The 19,426-nt window shown below is 44.8% G+C and overlaps 1 protein-coding gene across 3 annotated transcripts in view; it reads right to left on the bottom strand.

The window, feature by feature from the left end:
• Window positions 1-319: 319 nt before the first annotated feature.
• The window catches only part of LOC148063045 (ankyrin repeat and IBR domain-containing protein 1-like), a 35,898-nt gene continuing 16,791 nt past the window's right edge, over window positions 320-19,426 (bottom strand). For all 3 annotated transcript variants that reach the window (XM_087812109.1, XM_087812110.1, XM_087812111.1), the window contains exons 7-20: window positions 17,519-17,607; window positions 16,615-16,759; window positions 13,460-13,626; window positions 13,306-13,394; window positions 12,900-13,030; window positions 11,356-11,490; window positions 11,223-11,300; window positions 9,937-10,003; window positions 8,733-8,878; window positions 8,492-8,670; window positions 8,384-8,435; window positions 3,134-3,239; window positions 2,508-2,539; window positions 320-2,062 (exon numbers count right to left, since the gene is read on the bottom strand). In XM_087812109.1, the coding sequence (XP_087668235.1) occupies window positions 1,247-2,062; window positions 2,508-2,539; window positions 3,134-3,239; window positions 8,384-8,435; window positions 8,492-8,670; window positions 8,733-8,878; window positions 9,937-10,003; window positions 11,223-11,300; window positions 11,356-11,490; window positions 12,900-13,030; window positions 13,306-13,394; window positions 13,460-13,626; window positions 16,615-16,759; window positions 17,519-17,607 (2,232 nt within the window). In that variant the 3' untranslated portion in view covers window positions 320-1,246. The remainder of the gene's footprint in view (window positions 2,063-2,507; window positions 2,540-3,133; window positions 3,240-8,383; window positions 8,436-8,491; window positions 8,671-8,732; window positions 8,879-9,936; window positions 10,004-11,222; window positions 11,301-11,355; window positions 11,491-12,899; window positions 13,031-13,305; window positions 13,395-13,459; window positions 13,627-16,614; window positions 16,760-17,518; window positions 17,608-19,426) is intronic.

Below are 19,426 nucleotides of genomic sequence, written 5' to 3'. Positions count from 1 at the left end.
TAGTAACAAGTATATATGTGTAGTATTGTCCAGTACTTGACTCTGGTGTTGCAGGAAGGAAAATCTATCACCATAATAAATATTTTATAACCACCCTTAAAGAAGAAGCTCCGCCCACTGAAAACACTTTGTTGTTCTGGAGATGAACCAATCACACCCACTCTGCTCTGATTGGTCAAGCAGGGAGATGTGTCACCACGCGTCATTAATCCGTCCCGACCTGGAAGCGAACCCGCTCTGGGGGAAATGAGAACCTTGGCAGAGGTATGCTCTTCCAAAGTGCTTGATGTTCGATCAAAAGTACACGTGAAGCCAGACGTAGTTAAAAGTCATGTTTATTGGCGTCACACGTGGTACAAAGGAATGTATCAAGTATAGACTATGAAAGTGCAAACAGCTGCTCAAGGATTAGTTTCAGTAGAAAAACCTCTTTACACACGTGATCAGTCGTCGACACACGCGTGTGCTTTTGGCACCGGAGAATACAAGTGGTTCGATCCTTCACTCGCCTCTTGAGAGAAAACGTGTTAGTGCAAACTGATCATGTGACAGGAAAGGCACTCTGTGCTCGCCTCGCCGGCCTGTGAAGGTGATTGTGCTGCTGGGCCCTCGGTGGCGCCCCCTGGTGGCGAGCGTGTTCGTTAAGGAATATCTAAAAGATCCACTTGGTGAGTCTGCTGGAGTGTTGGACTTGTTTCACCAATATTTCATCTCGGGGTCACTCTTTACGATGACCTTTGACCTCGGAGTCATTTCAGTCATTTTGGTTTCTTTCTGGTGATGCGTTCGAGGACCTGAAACTAAAGACCGACTTTGCATCAAAACTGATTAAAACGGTTAAGTTCTGATCAAACTTTCTGGTGAGAAAACTTTTGCTAAAAAGATAAAAAATGTAGTTTGTTAATTTTCCTACGCACCCTGAACGCAGCATCGACACTCGTTCGTATTGTTTTTCTTCATTTCTGAGCCTCTCGTCGTCATCGACTCGTGTTTTTCAGTCGAACAAATGTTGGTGAAACAAGTCGCGTGTTTTTCTACTCAGTAGTTTCGTCTCAATAAATATTTTTAAACTCGTCTTCGAACGACTTCATCGCCGACTCTTCGCTCGTCTTCATTCCACCTGTCGCTCTGTGGTCAGACCAGGTGACCTGGCTCCTCCCACTCAGGCCAGGTGACCTGGCTCCTCCCACTCAGGCCAGGTGACCTGGCTCCTCCCACTCAGGCCAGGTGACCTGGCTCCTCCCACTCAGGCCAGGTGACCCGGCTCCTCCCACTCAGACGAGCTGGTGCTGGGCAGCTGGTCGAAGTCGCAGCGCGGCGTGTCCACGCGGACGACCTTTGATCCTCTCGGCGCCGCGGGGTCGTCCGTGGCGAGGTCGTCAGGTGACCTCTCGGGCCTGACCAGGTCCAGCTGAGTCGGGCGTTGCTGCTTCTCCTCGCCCTGAGGGCGCGGCGGAGCCTCCGGAGGTTTCCGGTTCTCCTCGTCCTCCGGCAGGTCTTGGCTGGCGGGGTCAGGGTCAGGGTGCGGGTCGGGGTCGGGGGAGGTCGCGGGTGCGAAGCCCTGAGGGTTCATGTCGTGGAACCAGGCCATGATGTTGCCGAGCAGGTGAGCGTTGGCGGCGCCGGACGACGGGTCGCTGCAGGTGTTGGAGTCCAAGGTGTCGCTGGAGGAGAAGAGGCCGGTGGACGAGTTCCCGCCGTGAGCTCCCGACGACCTGTTGACCCTCGGGTGACCCTGAGCGCCGCCGCCGTCCTCGCTCGCGTCCAGCGGCTCGGCGCTGCTCAAGGACTCGCCGGGAGGAGTCTCGGGCGCCGGCGAGCTCGACTCCCGCCGCGAGGGAAGAGATGCGGCGACGGCTCCCGGCGACGCCTCGTGAGCCTCCAGGTGAGCCTCCAGGTGAGCCTCCAGGTGAGCCTCCAGGTGAGCCTCCAGGTGAGCCTCCAGGTGAGCCTCCAGGTGAGCCTCCAGGTTAGCCTCGCCCCCCGTCACACCTGCATCCTGGAGCGACAGCTGGATCGCCAGCAAGATGTTGGGGTCGTCGTCCTCCAGTGACCCCAGACCCTGAGAGAAGTTATACTTTGATTAGCGACGATAAATACTTAAATTATTTATTAATTTAATATGTGGTAAATATTTTTTAATAAAACTAAGAACAAATAAATCTCGTTGTTTTTTTATAAATATATAAAAATATAAAAATATTAAATGAAGGAAATACTTTAAGAATGTTGAATATTAATGAATTAAAAATGTTTTAAATACATTTAGATGTTTTGTTCTTATTAGAAAATAAATAAGTTAATTATTTTTGATTTACAACAAAATAACTAATAATTAAATGAATCTTCAACAGTCAATAAACATCAGTTTCTCTGAAACAAAAGTTGATTCTGTGAAGTTTCATGAAACTGTCATGTTGTCAGAGCTCAGCAGGGGGCGCCACTCAGATGATCCGGGAGAGCGACCTCTAGTGGTCTGTGAAGTAACGACGACTCCATGAACTCACCATGAGACGACCTTGACGACCTTCCAGTGAATCTGTGAGTGGAGGAGAGAAAACGAGTCACTTTCTCCGACTCGAAAGGAATCAATTCAGTGTTTATTTCTTCACAATGTTACGTTTCATCAGATCTTCTCACGAAAACTGAGTCAAAACTTCTTCGACATTTGTAAAAGTATTTGTGTGTATTTGTGTGTATTAGTAAATATTAGTAAATATTAGTAAATATTAGTGAAACGATCTCTTGAACCTGCGGAGCCAACACTTGTGCTTCCATCAACCAGGCGCGTTTGAAAGTGTTTTTAAAGTCACAAAAGTTTTATTTTCTGAAACAAAACACGATCAAAAACAAAAATACTTTGTGAGAAAATTGTCAGAACATTGAATTAAAAACTATTATTTTAATGATTGAATTTTCACACGTTTTATTTTACTCTGTGATTCAAAAACACATTATTTATATATAAAAAAAGATTAAGCTTCTCTTTTTAAATTTGGATTATTTTAAATGTTGATAAAATCGTGACATAAATTAAACAAATTTAATTCAAACTAATTAAACCTCAATATAAAATCAAATCAAATGATCGTCAAAAATGAACCAAACCTGTCAATCAATACATCAGACGCACCTGAGAATCCGTCGCTGGCATCCTCGGTGTCAGGTGTGTTGCTATGGAGACTCGGACCTCGTCTGCGCTGCCTGTTCCTGCGTCTGAACTGGAACTCTGCGTATTCCTGTGGACACCAGCTGTCACTCACTGTCACTCACTGTCACTCACTGTCACTCACTGTCACTCACTGTCACTCACTGTCACTCACTGTCACTCACTGTCACTCACTGTCATCGTTCTCATCACTGTCGCTCACTGTCACTCACTCTCATCACTCTCATCACTCTCATCACTGTCACTCACTCTCATCACTGTCACTCACTGTCAATCACTCTCACTCACTCTCATCACTGTCACTCACTGTCACTCACTGTCATCACTGTCATCACTGTCCTCCACTGTCACTCACTCTCATCACTGTCGCTCACTGTCACTCACTCTCATCACTGTCACTCACTGTCAATCACTCTCACTCACTCTCATCACTGTCACTCACTGTCACTCACTGTCACTCACTGTCATCACTGTCACTCACTGTCACTCACTGTCACTCACTGTCATCACTGTCATCACTGTCATCACTGTCGCTCACTGTCACTCACTGTCATCACTGTCACTCACTGTCATCACTGTCACTCACTGTCACTCACTGTCATCACTGTCATCACTGTCATCACTGTCACTCACTGTCACTCACTGTCACTCACTGTCATCACTGTCATCACTGTCATCACTGTCCTCCACTGTCACTCACTCTCATCACTGTCGCTCACTGTCACTCACTCTCATCACTGTCACTCACTGTCAATCACTCTCACTCACTCTCATCACTGTCACTCACTGTCACTCACTGTCACTCACTGTCATCACTGTCATCACTGTCATCACTGTCATCACTGTCCTCCACTGTCACTCACTCTCATCACTGTCGCTCACTGTCACTCACTGTCATCACTGTCACTCACTGTCATCACTGTCACTCACTGTCACTCACTGTCATCACTGTCCTCCACTGTCACTCACTGTCATCACTGTCACTCACTGTCACTCACTGTCACTCACTGTCACTCACTGTCATCACTGTCCTCCACTGTCACTCACTCTCATCACTGTCGCTCACTGTCACTCACTGTCATCACTGTCATCACTGTCATCACTGTCCTCCACTGTCACTCACTCTCATCACTGTCGCTCACTGTCACTCACTGTCATCACTGTCATCACTGTCCTCAATGTCCTCCACTGTCACTCACTCTCATCACTGTCGCTCACTGTCGCTCACTGTCACTCACTGTCATCACTGTCATCACTGTCTTCACTGTCATCACTGTCCTCCACTGTCACTCACTCTCATCACTGTCGCTCACTGTCACTCACTCTCATCACTGTCACTCACTGTCAATCACTCTCACTCACTCTCATCACTGTCACTCACTGTCACTCACTGTCACTCACTGTCATCACTGTCATCACTGTCCTCCACTGTCACTCACTCTCATCACTGTCGCTCACTGTCACTCACTGTCATCACTGTCACTCACTGTCATCACTGTCACTCACTGTCATCACTGTCCTCCACTGTCACTCACTCTCATCACTGTCGCTCACTGTCACTCACTGTCATCACTGTCACTCACTGTCACTCACTGTCATCACTGTCACTCACTGTCACTCACTGTCATCACTGTCCTCCACTGTCACTCACTCTCATCACTGTCGCTCACTGTCACTCACTGTCATCACTGTCATCACTGTCATCACTGTCCTCCACTGTCACTCACTCTCATCACTGTCGCTCACTGTCACTCACTGTCATCACTGTCAATCACTGTCACTCACTGTCACTCACTGTCATCACTGTCATCACTGTCACTCACTGTTACTCACTGTCACTCACTGTCGCTCACTGTCGCTCACTGTCACTCACTGTCATCACTGTCATCACTGTCACTCACTGTTACTCACTGTCACTCACTGTCGCTCACTGTCGCTCACTGTCGCTCACTGTCATCACTGTCGCTCACTGTCATCACTGTCGCTCACTGTCACTCACTGTCATCAATGTCGCTCACTATCACTCACTGTCATCACTGTCACTCACTGTTACTCACTGTCAATCACTGTCATCACTGTCATCACTGTCGCTCACTATCACTCACTGTCATCACTGTCACTCACTGTTACTCACTGTCAATCACTCTCACTCACTGTCACTCACTGTCATCAATGTCGCTCACTATCACTCACTCTCATCACTGTCCTCACTGTCACTCACTGTCTTCACTGTCCTCACTCTCATCACTGTCTTCACTGTCATCACTGTCCTCACTGTCACTCACTCTCATCACTGTCTTCACTGTCCTCACTGTCACTCACTGTCATCACTGTCATCACTGTCACTCACTCTCATCACTGTCTTCACTCTCATCACTGTCTTCACTCTCATCACTGTCTTCACTGTCATCACTGTCTTCACTCTCATCACTGTCTTCACTGTCATCACTGTCTTCACTGTCATCACTGTCTTCACTCTCATCACTGTCTTCACTGTCCTCACTGTCCTCACTCTCATCACTGTCTTCACTGTCATCACTGTCCTCACTGTCCTCACTCTCATCACTGTCTTCACTGTCATCACTGTCCTCACTGTCTTCACTCTCATCACTGTCCTCACTCTCATCACTCTCATCACTGTCACTCACTGTCTTCACTCTCATCACTGTCTTCACTCTCATCACTGTCTTCACTGTCCTCACTGTCCTCACTGTCTTCACTGTCTTCACTGTCCTCACTGTCATCACTGTCACTCACTCTCATCACTCTCATCACTGTCTTCACTGTCTTCACTGTCATCACTGTCTTCACTCTCATCACTGTCCTCACTGTCCTCACTGTCATCACTGTCCTCACTGTCATCACTGTCACTCACTCTCATCACTGTCATCACTGTCACTTACTCTCATCACTGTCTTCACTGTCTTCACTGTCATCACTGTCTTCACTGTCTTCACTGTCCTCACTGTCCTCACTCTCATCACTGTCTTCACTGTCCTCACTGTCCTCACTGTCATCACTGTCCTCACTGTCATCACTGTCACTCACTCTCATCACTGTCATCACTGTCACTTACTCTCATCACTGTCTTCACTGTCTTCACTGTCATCACTGTCTTCACTGTCTTCACTGTCCTCACTGTCCTCACTCTCATCACTGTCTTCACTGTCCTCACTGTCCTCACTGTCCTCACTGTCATCACTGTCTTCACTCTCATCACTGTCATCACTGTCCTCACTGTCACTCACTCTCATCACTGTCTTCACTGTCCTCACTGTCACTCACTGTCATCACTGTCCTCACTGTCCTCACTGTCACTCACTCTCATCACTGTCTTCACTGTCCTCACTGTCCTCACTGTCCTCACTCTCTTCACTGTCTTCACTGTCTTCACTGTCTTCACTGTCCTCACTGTCCTCACTGTCCTCACTGTCATCACTGTCACTCACTCTCATCACTGTCATCACTGTCACTTACTCTCATCACTGTCTTCACTGTCTTCACTGTCCTCACTGTCTTCACTGTCTTCACTGTCCTCACTGTCCTCACTGTCTTCACTGTCCTCACTGTCATCACTGTCACTCACTCTCATCACTGTCATCACTGTCACTTACTCTCATCACTGTCTTCACTGTCTTCACTGTCATCACTGTCTTCACTGTCTTCACTGTCCTCACTGTCCTCACTCTCATCACTGTCTTCACTGTCCTCACTGTCCTCACTGTCCTCACTGTCATCACTGTCTTCACTCTCATCACTGTCATCACTGTCCTCACTGTCACTCACTCTCATCACTGTCTTCACTGTCCTCACTGTCACTCACTGTCATCACTGTCCTCACTGTCCTCACTGTCACTCACTCTCATCACTGTCTTCACTGTCCTCACTGTCCTCACTGTCATCACTGTCCTCACTGTCCTCACTGTCACTCACTCTCATCACTGTCTTCACTGTCATCACTGTCCTCACTGTCATCACTGTCCTCACTGTCCTCACTGTCACTCACTCTCATCACTGTCTTCACTGTCCTCACTGTCACTCACTCTCATCACTGTCTTCACTGTCATCACTGTCCTCACTGTCACTCACTCTCATCACTGTCTTCACTCTCATCACTGTCTTCACTCTCATCACTGTCTTCACTGTCACTTACTCTCATCACTGTCTTCACTCTCATCACTGTCTTCACTGTCCTCACTGTCCTCACTGTCCTCACTGTCCTCACTGTCCTCACTGTCCTCACTGTCACTCACTCTCATCACTGTCATCACTGTCCTCACTGTCACTCACTGTCATCACTGTCATCACTGTCCTCACTGTCCTCACTGTCCTCACTGTCACTCACTCTCATCACTGTCATCACTGTCCTCACTGTCACTCACTGTCATCACTGTCATCACTGTCACTCACACACACGTACAGGTTCTACGCTCGCGCTCAGAGGAACGAGCGAAGGATGAAAGTTGAACAAACGTTTGACGCGTCGATGAAAAACGTCACGACTCGAGAGAAAAGATTTGAAGGTTTTTCACCGAGTTATTGATCGACGTTTTCTCAAGAATCAAGTCACGGATCGTTAACGTTATTCTTTTCTCACTCGTGGTTCAAGTTATTGACGTAAAACCTGTTTTGTTCTCAATAATACGAGGTGAAAATATTATTGATGAGAGAAAAACAAAAGTTACATTTAAACAACATTTAGATTAGATTAGATTAGACTTGATTCATCAAAGGTTTAAGGTTTGATGGACAGACGTGTTTGATTGACAGATTGTTTCTACTTTACGATCAACGTTTAAAAGTCGATGAAGTAACGACGGATCATTCAAAGTACTTTTGATTCTCTTCATTTAAATACTGCAGGACGACGATACAGTGAAGTTGAACTTCATTTTTCTGTATCCTCTCGTCCTCAGTCATCATTCTTCCTTTGGCTGAGGAGGTCGTAACGACTGCTGCCATCTAGAGGCCGGAGGTTTAATTGCAACACAATAATAATCTGTGAATCATGTTAATTGTAAATAATTATTAAATAAATATTTATTAAATAAATTATTCTATTTTACACACTTTATTGGAAAATAATTGAATTGAAAAAAATCAAATAAATAAATATAAAAGGATTTGAATTTATTTAAATTAAAATGAATAAAGTTCGAATATATTTAAATATGTTTTTCTTTTTCTCAGGAACGTCGTCGTCGTCAGACTCACCTCAGGAGAAGCGAATCCTAAATACTCCCAGTCCCAGGATCCTCCAGCGAAGCTGTCAATCAAACAGTTAGGTCCGGGTCACAGGTGTGTCTCGAGCGAGAGCCTCACCTGCGGCGAGCGGCGTCCGGCGAGTCGTTGGGAGCGACGCCTCTCGCCACCGACGCCAGGAACTCCTGCCTCTTCTGCTGCACCAGACACGCCGCCCGGATGATCTTGTGCCGCGGCGTCCGCAGGTACGGCCGGTTCACCTTCTGGGCCAGATCCTCGGTCACCATCTCCAGGTCGGTCTGAGGGAGGGGGGTCAGAGGTCAGACCGGGACACGCCCGTCGCCCGCTCAGGTGTTCACACCTGCATGAGCTCGTAGATCTCCTTCTTGGTGCTCTTGTCCTCCAGGAAGAACCCGTACGGATACGAGCACTTGAGGATCCTGCGGGTCTTCAGCAGCTCCAGGACGGCGTCTTCGATGAAGGTGGTGTCGGGTGGACCTCCTGCTCCTGCAGGACCAGCACCAGGTTTAACCTTTGACCCACTGACACACGTGTTCTTGATCGTTCAAACCCGAGTTAAACTAGAACTTTCTTAACCTTTGACTGAACGACGCGTGAAATAAACGACATTAAAGCTCGAGAACGAGACGAAAGGAAATAATTATGAATCATTTCAGTCACAAACTTTACTCCAGAACTTCTACACACACTTAATAAAATACACAATTCAACTTCTGACGTCCCACTCCCTCTCAGTGAACTCATGGCTTGATATCGTACCGAGGTCTGATTGACGGTGAGCGCAGTGATCATGTGACCTCAGAGGAATTTTCTGGAAAAGTGACAAGTTATGAGCGACTCGCAACGAACGGAGACGTTGTGTTGTTATTGTGTTATTATTGTGTTGTTGCTGCTGCGATGACGACATACGTGATCAAAGAAACACGACCAGGTGAGAAAAAACGTTTCTGTGTCGAGTTAAATTCAAGGTTTGACAATAATGCTCATTTTTTTAATGAATTTTTACTTTTGTAACTCGTTTCCTGTTCCAACGACTCAAATATCTAAATATTGTGTTATGTGTTAACGTTATGTTTTCATATATTTATCTGAAGTTAAACGTAGAAAGAACTTGTATCTGTCAATCATTCACATCAGAACCTGGATTTTAAACCTGATCAACTAAACTGTGATTTATTTACTTTAAATCTGCGTCTTGTTGACGTGACGACATGAATTAAATGTTTATTTCTAACAACAAACATGATCATCGACACAAACTAGACTTTCTGGGACTCGAACCAAAGACCTGCTGCTCAAGTTATTGTTGGTTCTGAGGCTCCGTCAGACCCTGAGAGTCGTTTTATTTTCTACTTTCTAAGCAGAAATAAAGCGGCGTCGCTTGTGTTTGTTCGACTGAAACACAAAACCAGGTTTTTACTCTAAAACACAATCGTTTGAACGTCCATCAGATCTTTGAAGAACATCGAAGGTGAAGAACGTGTTCAGTCCAAAGAGAAACGACTCGTGAGACTCTGACAGAAGACGTCGGATCGAAGACTCACTTCCTCTCAGCGCTCGACTCAGCTGCTCCATCTTGTCTTTGGCCGTCTTCAGCAGACGCTGCTCCAGCTGAGGACGAGAGGAACATGTTGGTGGAGGTCACGCGTGAATGTTGGTGGAGGTCACGCGTGAATGTTGGTGGAGGTCACGCGTGAATGTTGGTGGAGGTCACGCGTGAATGTTGGTGGAGGTCACGCGTGAATGTTGGTGGAGGTCACGCGTGAATGTTGGTGGAGGTCACGCGTGAATGTTGGTGGAGGTCACGCGTGAATGTTGGTGGAGGCCACGCGTGAATGTTGGTGGAGGACACGCGTGAATGTTGGTGGAGGACACGCGTGAATGTTGGTGGAGGACACGCGTGAATGTTGGTGGAGGACACGCGTGAATGTTGGTGGAGGACACGCGTGAATGTTGGTGGAGGACACGCGTGAATGTTGGTGGAGGACACGCGTGAATGTTGGTGGAGGACAGGCGTGAATGTTGGTGGAGGACAGGCGTGAATGTTGGTGGAGGACAGGCGTGAATGTTGGTGGAGGACAGGCGTGAATGTTGGTGGAGGACAGGCGTGAATGTTGGTGGAGGTCAGGCGTGAATGTTGGTGGAGGTCAGGCGTGAATGTTGGTGGAGGTCAGGCGTGAATGTTGGTGGAGGTCAGGCGTGAATGTTGGTGGAGGTCAGGCGTGAATGTTGGTGGAGGTCAGGCGTGAATGTTGGTGGAGGTCAGGCGTGAATGTTGGTGGAGGTCACGCGTGAATGTTGGTGGAGGTCACGCGTGAATGTTGGTGGAGGTCACGCGTGAATGTTGGTGGAGGTCACGCGTGAATGTTGGTGGAGGTCACGCGTGAATGTTGGTGGAGGTCACGCGTGAATGTTGGTGGAGGTCACGCGTGAATGTTGGTGGAGGTCACGCGTGAATGTTGGTGGAGGACACGCGTGAATGTTGGTGGAGGTCACGCGTGAATGTTGGTGGAGGTCACGCGTGAATGTTGGTGGAGGTCACGCGTGAATGTTGGTGGAGGTCACGCGTGAATGTTGGTGGAGGTCACGCGTGAATGTTGGTGGAGGTCACGCGTGAATGTTGGTGGAGGTCACGCGTGAATGTTGGTGGAGGTCACGCGTGAATGTTGGTGGAGGTCACGCGTGAATGTTGGTGGAGGACACGCGTGAATGTTGGTGGAGGACACGCGTGAATGTTGGTGGAGGACACGCGTGAATGTTGGTGGAGGTCACGCGTGAATGTTGGTGGAGGTCAGGCGTGAATATCACGCATGAAGGTCGGAGGCGTCACCTGGAAGCTGTGCTCGTGGTTCTTGTAGCGAGTGTAGTAGTGCATGAAGCGATACAGCTCCTTGTGCTTCTTCTCCGCCTGCAACACAAGGTGTTGGAGCGTCACCATGACGACCACAGGTGTGTGTCTTCACCTCCTCCGTCATCTCCTTGGACGTCTCCTCCACCTGCTGGATCACCTCGTAGCGAGTGCAGCGATAATAACCTCCGGTGGACGAGCTGTGCTTCTTCCACTCCTCCAGGCAGATCCAGCAGAAGTCGTACTTGCACTGAACACACAAACATCTCGTCTTCACTTCAGGACAAGTTTTGAGAACCTGTTGCTCAGTTTGACGTTTGACAACAAAAACTCTGTTTTAACTTTATTATTGTAACTTAAGATTATTTTCACTTTATCCGGTTTTTTTTTCTATGTTTGTTACTTCGATATTTAGATCTTTTATGGTTTACACTTAAATAAAGTGTGTTTAAAATAAAAATAATTACATTTTTGATGTACTTTTCACCACGTTTGTTCATGTTTGTGTTGCAACTAAACTTCCGGCCTCTAGGTGGCAGCAGTCATTACGTCCTTCACAGCTAAAGGAAGAATGAAAGATCCCAGCGATGACTGAGGACGAGAGGATACAGTGACTCCAGCATCATTGACACTGTATCGTGATGAGTATCGACACATTATTTCTGTAAAAAATGTATTCATTTGGAAATTATTCAAATTACTTTGATTATTCAATTTAAAAAAAGAGAAAGATTGAGAAACTTGTGATTTACTTTCATACGTTTACTTTGATTGACACATGAGCGACTGAAACAGTGTCAAATATCATCGATCAAAACAAACGAATGGATTGAATCACGACTCATGTGTCTCACCTTCACACACTGCATGTGTGTAACGTGTCTCACCTTCACACACTGCATGTGTGTAACGTGTCTCACCTTCACACACTGCATGTGTGTAACGTGTCTCACCTTCACACACTGCATGTGTGTAACGTGTCTCACCTTCACACACTGCATGTGTGTAACATGTCTCACCTTCACACACTGCATGTGTGTAACGTGTCTCACCTTCACACACTGCATGTGTGTAACGTGTCTCACCTTCACACACTGCATGTGTGTAACGTGTCTCACCTTCACACACTGCATGTGTGTAACGTGTCTCACCTTCACACACTGTATGTGTAACGTGTGTAACGTGTCACCTTCACACACTGCATGTGTGTAACGTGTGTGTAACATGTCTCACCTTCACACACTGCATGTGTGTCACGTGTGTGTAACATGTCTCACCTTCACACACTGCATGTGTGTAACGTGTCTCACCTTCACACACTGCATGTGTGTAACGTGTCTCACCTTCACACACTGCATGTGTGTAACGTGTCTCACCTTCACACACTGCATGTGTGTAACGTGTCTCACCTTCACACACTGTATGTGTAACGTGTGTAACGTGTCACCTTCACACACTGCATGTGTGTCACGTGTGTGTAACATGTCTCACCTTCACACACTGCATGTGTAACATGTCTCACCTTCACACACTGCATGTGTAACATGTCTCACCTTCACACACTGCATGTGTAACATGTCTCACCTTCACACACTGCATGTGTAACATGTCTCACCTTCACACACTGCATGTGTGTAACGTGTGTGTAACATGTCTCACCTTCACACACTGCATGTGGTTGCATCCCTCGTTCTTCTGGATGGGAGACTTGCAGTTGGCGCAGGGTTTAGAGTTGGTAAGAAGCCACAGGCAGTTGGCGGCGTCTTCGTAGGCTTCGCTCACGCCGGCCACTGATGGGCAGAGAAATAGATCATGAGTCGATCACAACAACAACAACAACAACAACAACAACAACAGAGAAAATCAACTCTTTTATAAATGTTTGTTTCACACTTTTATAAACTGTATCGTTGTTTCTTTATTTGAGATCCGTTGATAACTTTCACTGTGACGTCGTTAATCTTCTTCATTTGGTAAAATATCACAAAAAAACACAAGAAAATCCAGGAAACATTTGTTGTATCTTCACTGAAGGTGTTCTTCACTGAAGATGTTCTTCACTCACGTTCCTCAGGTTTCTTCTCGTTGACCTTCTGCAGCCACAGCCTCCACACGTCACAGTCACAGGGTTCGTGAGCTTCTCCCTGACACTCCCTGCAACACAACAACACAACCTCACGTCCAGACCCACACCGACCACACAGCAGGAGGACACGCACCAGCAGAAGAGGTGACTCCGCCCACAGTCCACGGCCGGCGCTCGCAGGCGAGGGAAGCCTAGAGGGTCCAGACCTGAGGCTCCAGGGGCCTGAGAGTTGAGACGAACCGCTCGCTCACAGCCGGCTACTGGACACCATCGGATCAGAGGGTTGTTGTCCACGAACGCCTGTGGAGATGTTACACAAACATGTGTCACAGATGTTACACAAACATGTGTCACAGATGTTACACAAACATGTGTCACAGATGTAACACAAACATTCATCACAGATGTGACACAAACATGTGTCACAGATGTTACACAAACATGTGTCACAGATGTTACACAAACATGTGTCACAGATGTAACACAAACATTCATCACAGATGTGACACAAACATTCATCACAGATGTGACACAAACATGTGTCACAGATGTGACACAAACATGTGTCACAGATGTAACACAAACATTCATCACAGATGTGACACAAACATTCATCACAGATGTGACACAAACATGTGTCACAGATGTGACACAAACATGTGTCACAGATGTGACACAAACATGTGTCACAGATGTGACACAAACATGTGTTACAGATGTGACACAAACATGTGTCACAGATGTGACACAAACATGTGTCACAGATGTGACACAAACATTCATCACAGATGTAACACAAACATTCATCACAGATGTTACACATACATTCATCACAGATGTTACACAAACATTCATCACAGATGTTACACAAACATTCATCACAGATGTTACACAAACATTCATCACAGATGTTACACAAACATTCATCACAGATGTTACACAAACATTCATCACAGATGTTACACAAACATTCATCACAGATGTTACACAAACATTCATCACAGATGTTACACAAACATTCATCACAGATGTTACACAAACATCCATCACAGATGTTACACAAACATCCATCACAGATGTTACACAAACATCCATCACAGATGTTACACAAACATCCATCACAGATGTTACACAAACATCCATCACAGATGTTACACAAACATCCATCACAGATGTTACACAAACATCCATCACAGATGTTACACAAACATCCATCACAGATGTTACACAAACATTCATCACAGATGTTACACAAACATTCATCACAGATGTTACACAAACATTCATCACAGATGTTACACAAACATTCATCACAGATGTTACACAAACATTCATCACAGATGTTACACAAACATTCATCACAGATGTTACACAAACATTCATCACAGATGTTACACAAACATCCATCACAGATGTTACACAAACATTCATCACAGATGTTACACAAACATTCATCACAGATGTTACACAAACATTCATCACAGATGTTACACAAACATTCATCACAGATGTTACACAAACATTCATCACAGATGTTACACAAACATCCGTCACAGATGTTACACAAACATCCGTCACAGATGTTACACAAACATCCGTCACAGATGTTACACAAACATTCGTCACAGATGTTACACAAACATTCGTCACAGATGTTACACAAACATTCATCACAGATGTTACACAAACATTCATCACAGATGTTACACAAACATTCATCACAGATGTTACACAAACATCCATCACAGATGTTACACAAACATCCATCACAGATGTTACACAAACATCCATCACAGATGTTACACAAACATTCATCACAGATGTTACACAAACATCCATCACAGATGTAACACAAACATCCATCACAGATGTTACACAAACATTCATCACAGATGTTACACAAACATTCGTCACAGATGTTACACAAACATTCGTCACAGATGTTACACAAACATTCATCACAGATGTTACACAAACATTCATCACAGATGTTACACAAACATTCATCACAGATGTTACACAAACATTCATCACAGATGTTACACAAACATTCATCACAGATGTTACACAAACATCCATCACAGATGTTACACAGATGTTACACAAACATTCATCACAGATGTTACACAAACATTCATCACAGATGTTACACAAACATTCATCACAGATGTAACACAAACATTCATCACAGATGTTACACAAACATTCATCACAGATGTTACACAAACATTCATCACAGATGTTACACAAACATTCATCACAGATGTAACACAAACATTCATCACAGATGTTACACAAACATTCATCACAGATGTAACACAAACATTCATCACAGATGTTACACAAACATTCATCACAGATGTTACACAAACATTCATCACAGATGTTACACAAACATTCATCACAGATGTTACACAAACATTCATCACAGATGTTACACAAACATTCATCACAGATGTTACACAAACATTCATCACAGATGTTACACAAACATTCATCACATACGTTACACAAACATTCATCACAGATGTTACACAAACATTCATCACAGATGTTACACAAACATCCATCACAGATGTTACACAAACATCACTTTATTGTCAAAACAAACACAAACGTCTTCATTTCACACGTCCAGAGATTTAAGATTAAACACGATCAATAAAGTTTTATCCATTTATCAATAATCTGTGCTGGAGAAACTGTTTCAAGTTAAGTCTGTATGTGTGTGTGTTAAAGTGTGTATGTGCGTGTGTGTGTGTGTTAAAGTGTGTATGTGCGTGTGTGTTAAAGTGTGTATGTGCATGTGTGTGTTAAAGAGTGTATGTGCATGTGTGTGTTAAAGTGTGTATGTGTGTGTTTGTGTTGTGATGTGTGACTATTGTGTCATCAGTGTGTTGTTGTGATTTTAAACTGAAACTGTTTTCAAATGAAAAATATGTTTAAAGACTATTTTGTTCTGATGATCAAATATTATTTTAATGTAATTTATCCTGAAGTCAATGAATGATTTATTTTTAGAGGTCAGAGACTCGTGACCTTCATGACCTTCGTGATCAAGAATCAAATCAATCAATCAATGGATCATTAAAGTCACTCGTCCTTTAACACTTTTACACCAAAGTATTAATGTTTCCACACTTGAGGTCATCGTCCTCTGAATACTTTATTATATATATATAATAATAGATATATATTTATATTTGACTTTATTGATCAAGAAAAGTTAGTCATGATTCAAGAAGATCAATAAATGTTGATCATGTCAAAGAAGAAGTGAGTCACGACCTTGATGTCGAACTGCAGGAAGCGTCGATCCATCTCTCTGGACACCACGCCCTCGATCACCTCCACCGGCACCAGCTGGTAGCAGTCGAAGGCTGGACACAGGATGTTGTGGGCGTCGCCCTCTTGGATCTTCAGGTTCAAGAAGCTGCAGCAGAAGAAGAACATGTTGCAGCAGAAGAAGAACATGTGGGAGCAGAAGAAGAACATGTTTCAGCAGAAGAAGAACATGTTGCAGCAGAAGAAGAACATGTTGCAGCAGAAGAAGAACATGTTGCAGCAGAAGAAGAACATGTTTCAGCAGAAGAAGAACATGTGGGAGCAGAAGAAGAACATGTTTCAGCAGAAGAAGAACATGTTGCAGCAGAAGAAGAACATGTTGCAGCAGAAGAAGAACATGTGGGAGCAGAAGAAGAACATGTTTCAGCAGAAGAAGAACATGTTGCAGCAGAAGAAGAACATGTTGCAGAAAAAGAAGAACATGTTGCAGCAGAAGAAGAACATGTTGCAGCAGAAGAAGAACATGTTGCAGCAGAAGAAGAACATGTTGCAGAAAAAGAAGAACATGTTGCAGCAGAAGAAGAACATGTTGCAGAAGAAGAAGAACATGTTGGAGCAGAAGAAGAACATGTTGCAGCAGAAGAAGAACATGTTGCAGCAGAAGAAGAACATGTTGCAGAAGAAGAAGAACATGTTGCAGAAGAAGAAGAACATGTTGCAGAAGAAGAAGTACATGTTGGAGAAGAAGAAGAACATGTTGCAGAAGAAGAAGAACATGTTGGAGCAGAAGATGAACATGTTGCAGCAGAAGATGAACATGTTGCAGCAGAAGAAGAACATGTTGCAGCAGAAGAAGAACATGTTGCAGCAGAAGATGAACATGTTGGAGCAGAAGAAGATGTCGTACCTTTCCCAGCATGCTCGGCAGAACTCGTGGCCACAGCACATGTCGACGGGCACCTCGAAGACGGTGATGGACGACATGCAGATGCCGCACTGTAACGAGAGAGAGTCAGGAGCGAGTCAACAAACATGAAGGAACATTAAGGAACATGAAGGAACGTGAAGAAACATGAAGGAACGAGTCAGGAACATGAAGGAACGAGTTAGGAACATGAAGGAATGTGAAGGAACATGGAGGAACATGGAGGAACGAGTCAGGAACATGGAGGAACATGAAGGAACATGGAGGAACGTGAAGGAACATGAAGGAACGAGTCAGGAACATGAAGGAACGAGTCAGGAACATGAAGGAATGAGTCAGGAAGGAACATGAAGGAATGAGTCAGGAAGGAACATGAAGGAACGAGTCAGGAACATGGAGGAATGTGAAGGCACATGAAGGAATGAGTCAGGAAGGAACATGAAGGAACGGGTCAGGAACATGAAGGAATGAGTCAGGAACATGAAGGAACATGAAGGAACATGGAGAAACATGAAGGAACGAGTCAGGAACATGAAGGAACATGGAGAAACATGAAGGAACATAAAGGAACATGAAAGAACGAGTCAGGAACATGAAGGAACGAGTCAGGAACATGAAGGAACATGGAGGAACATGAGGGAACATGAAAGAACTAGTCAGGAACATGAAAAAACATGAAGGAACATGGAGGAACATGAAGGAACGTGAAGGAACATGGAGGAACATGGAGGAACATGAAGGAATGAGTCAGGAACATGAAGGAACGAGTCAGGAACATGAAGGAACGAGTCAGGAACATGGAGGAACATGAAGGAACGTGAAGGAACATGGAGGAACATGGAGGAACATGAAGGAATGAGTCAGGAACATGAAGGAACGAGTCAGGAACATGGAGGAACATGAAGGAACATGGAGGAACGAGTCAGGAACATGAAGGAACATGAAGGAACATGGAGGAACGTGAAGGAATGAGTCAGGAACATGAAGGAACATGGAGAAACATGAAGGAACATAAAGGAACATGAAGGAATGAGTCAGGAACATGGCGGAACATGAAAGAATGAGTCAGGAACATGAAGGAACGAGTCAGGAACGAGTCAGGAACATGAAGGAACATGGAGGAACATGAGGGAACATGAAGGAACGAGTCAGGAACATGAAGGAACATGGAGGAACATGAAGGAATGTGAAGGAACGTGAAGGAAGGAGTCAGGAGCATGAAGGAACATGAAGGAACATGGAGGAACATGAGGGAACATGAAGGAACGAGTCAGGAACATGAAGGAACATGGAGGAACATGAAGGAACGTGAAGGAACGTGAAGGAAGGAGTCAGGAGCATGAAGGAACATGAAGGAACATGAAGGAACATGAAGGAACATGAAGGAACATGAAGAGTTTGAAGCTGCTCGTGCTCTTTACTTTATCGTGTATTTCTATAAGACAACAGAGCGTCTTGTATATAATCAAGTGTCAGGTCTTCACTCCTCAAATAGATCCAGCAGCACCAGTGCACTCATGGCTACATCCAGGAAACTAAAATCAATCAAAATCAATCAAATAATTTAACACTAACATTTAGGATAAATATATATATATATATCACAAGTGTTCAAATTTAAACATCTATATTTATATTAATAAAATATATAAATATAATCTAGACGTGAACTTCAGGTTAAAGACTAAATGTTCAGGTCAAAGTTCATCACAACACACACACACACACACACACACACACACACACACACACACACACACACACACACACACACACACACACACACACACACACACACACACACACACACACACACACACACACACACACACACTTCCTCGTGAATCATTTTCAAAACGTTAGTTTTCGTTCGACTGCTCTGATCAAACA

This window comes from Callionymus lyra, chromosome 17, assembly GCF_982586985.1.
Source record: "Callionymus lyra chromosome 17, fCalLyr1.hap1.1, whole genome shotgun sequence".
In the NCBI taxonomy this organism is placed as follows: Eukaryota; Metazoa; Chordata; class Actinopteri; order Syngnathiformes; family Callionymidae; genus Callionymus; species Callionymus lyra.
Note: the sequence above shows the minus strand (reverse complement) of the source record. Positions and strands in the feature narration are given on the sequence as shown.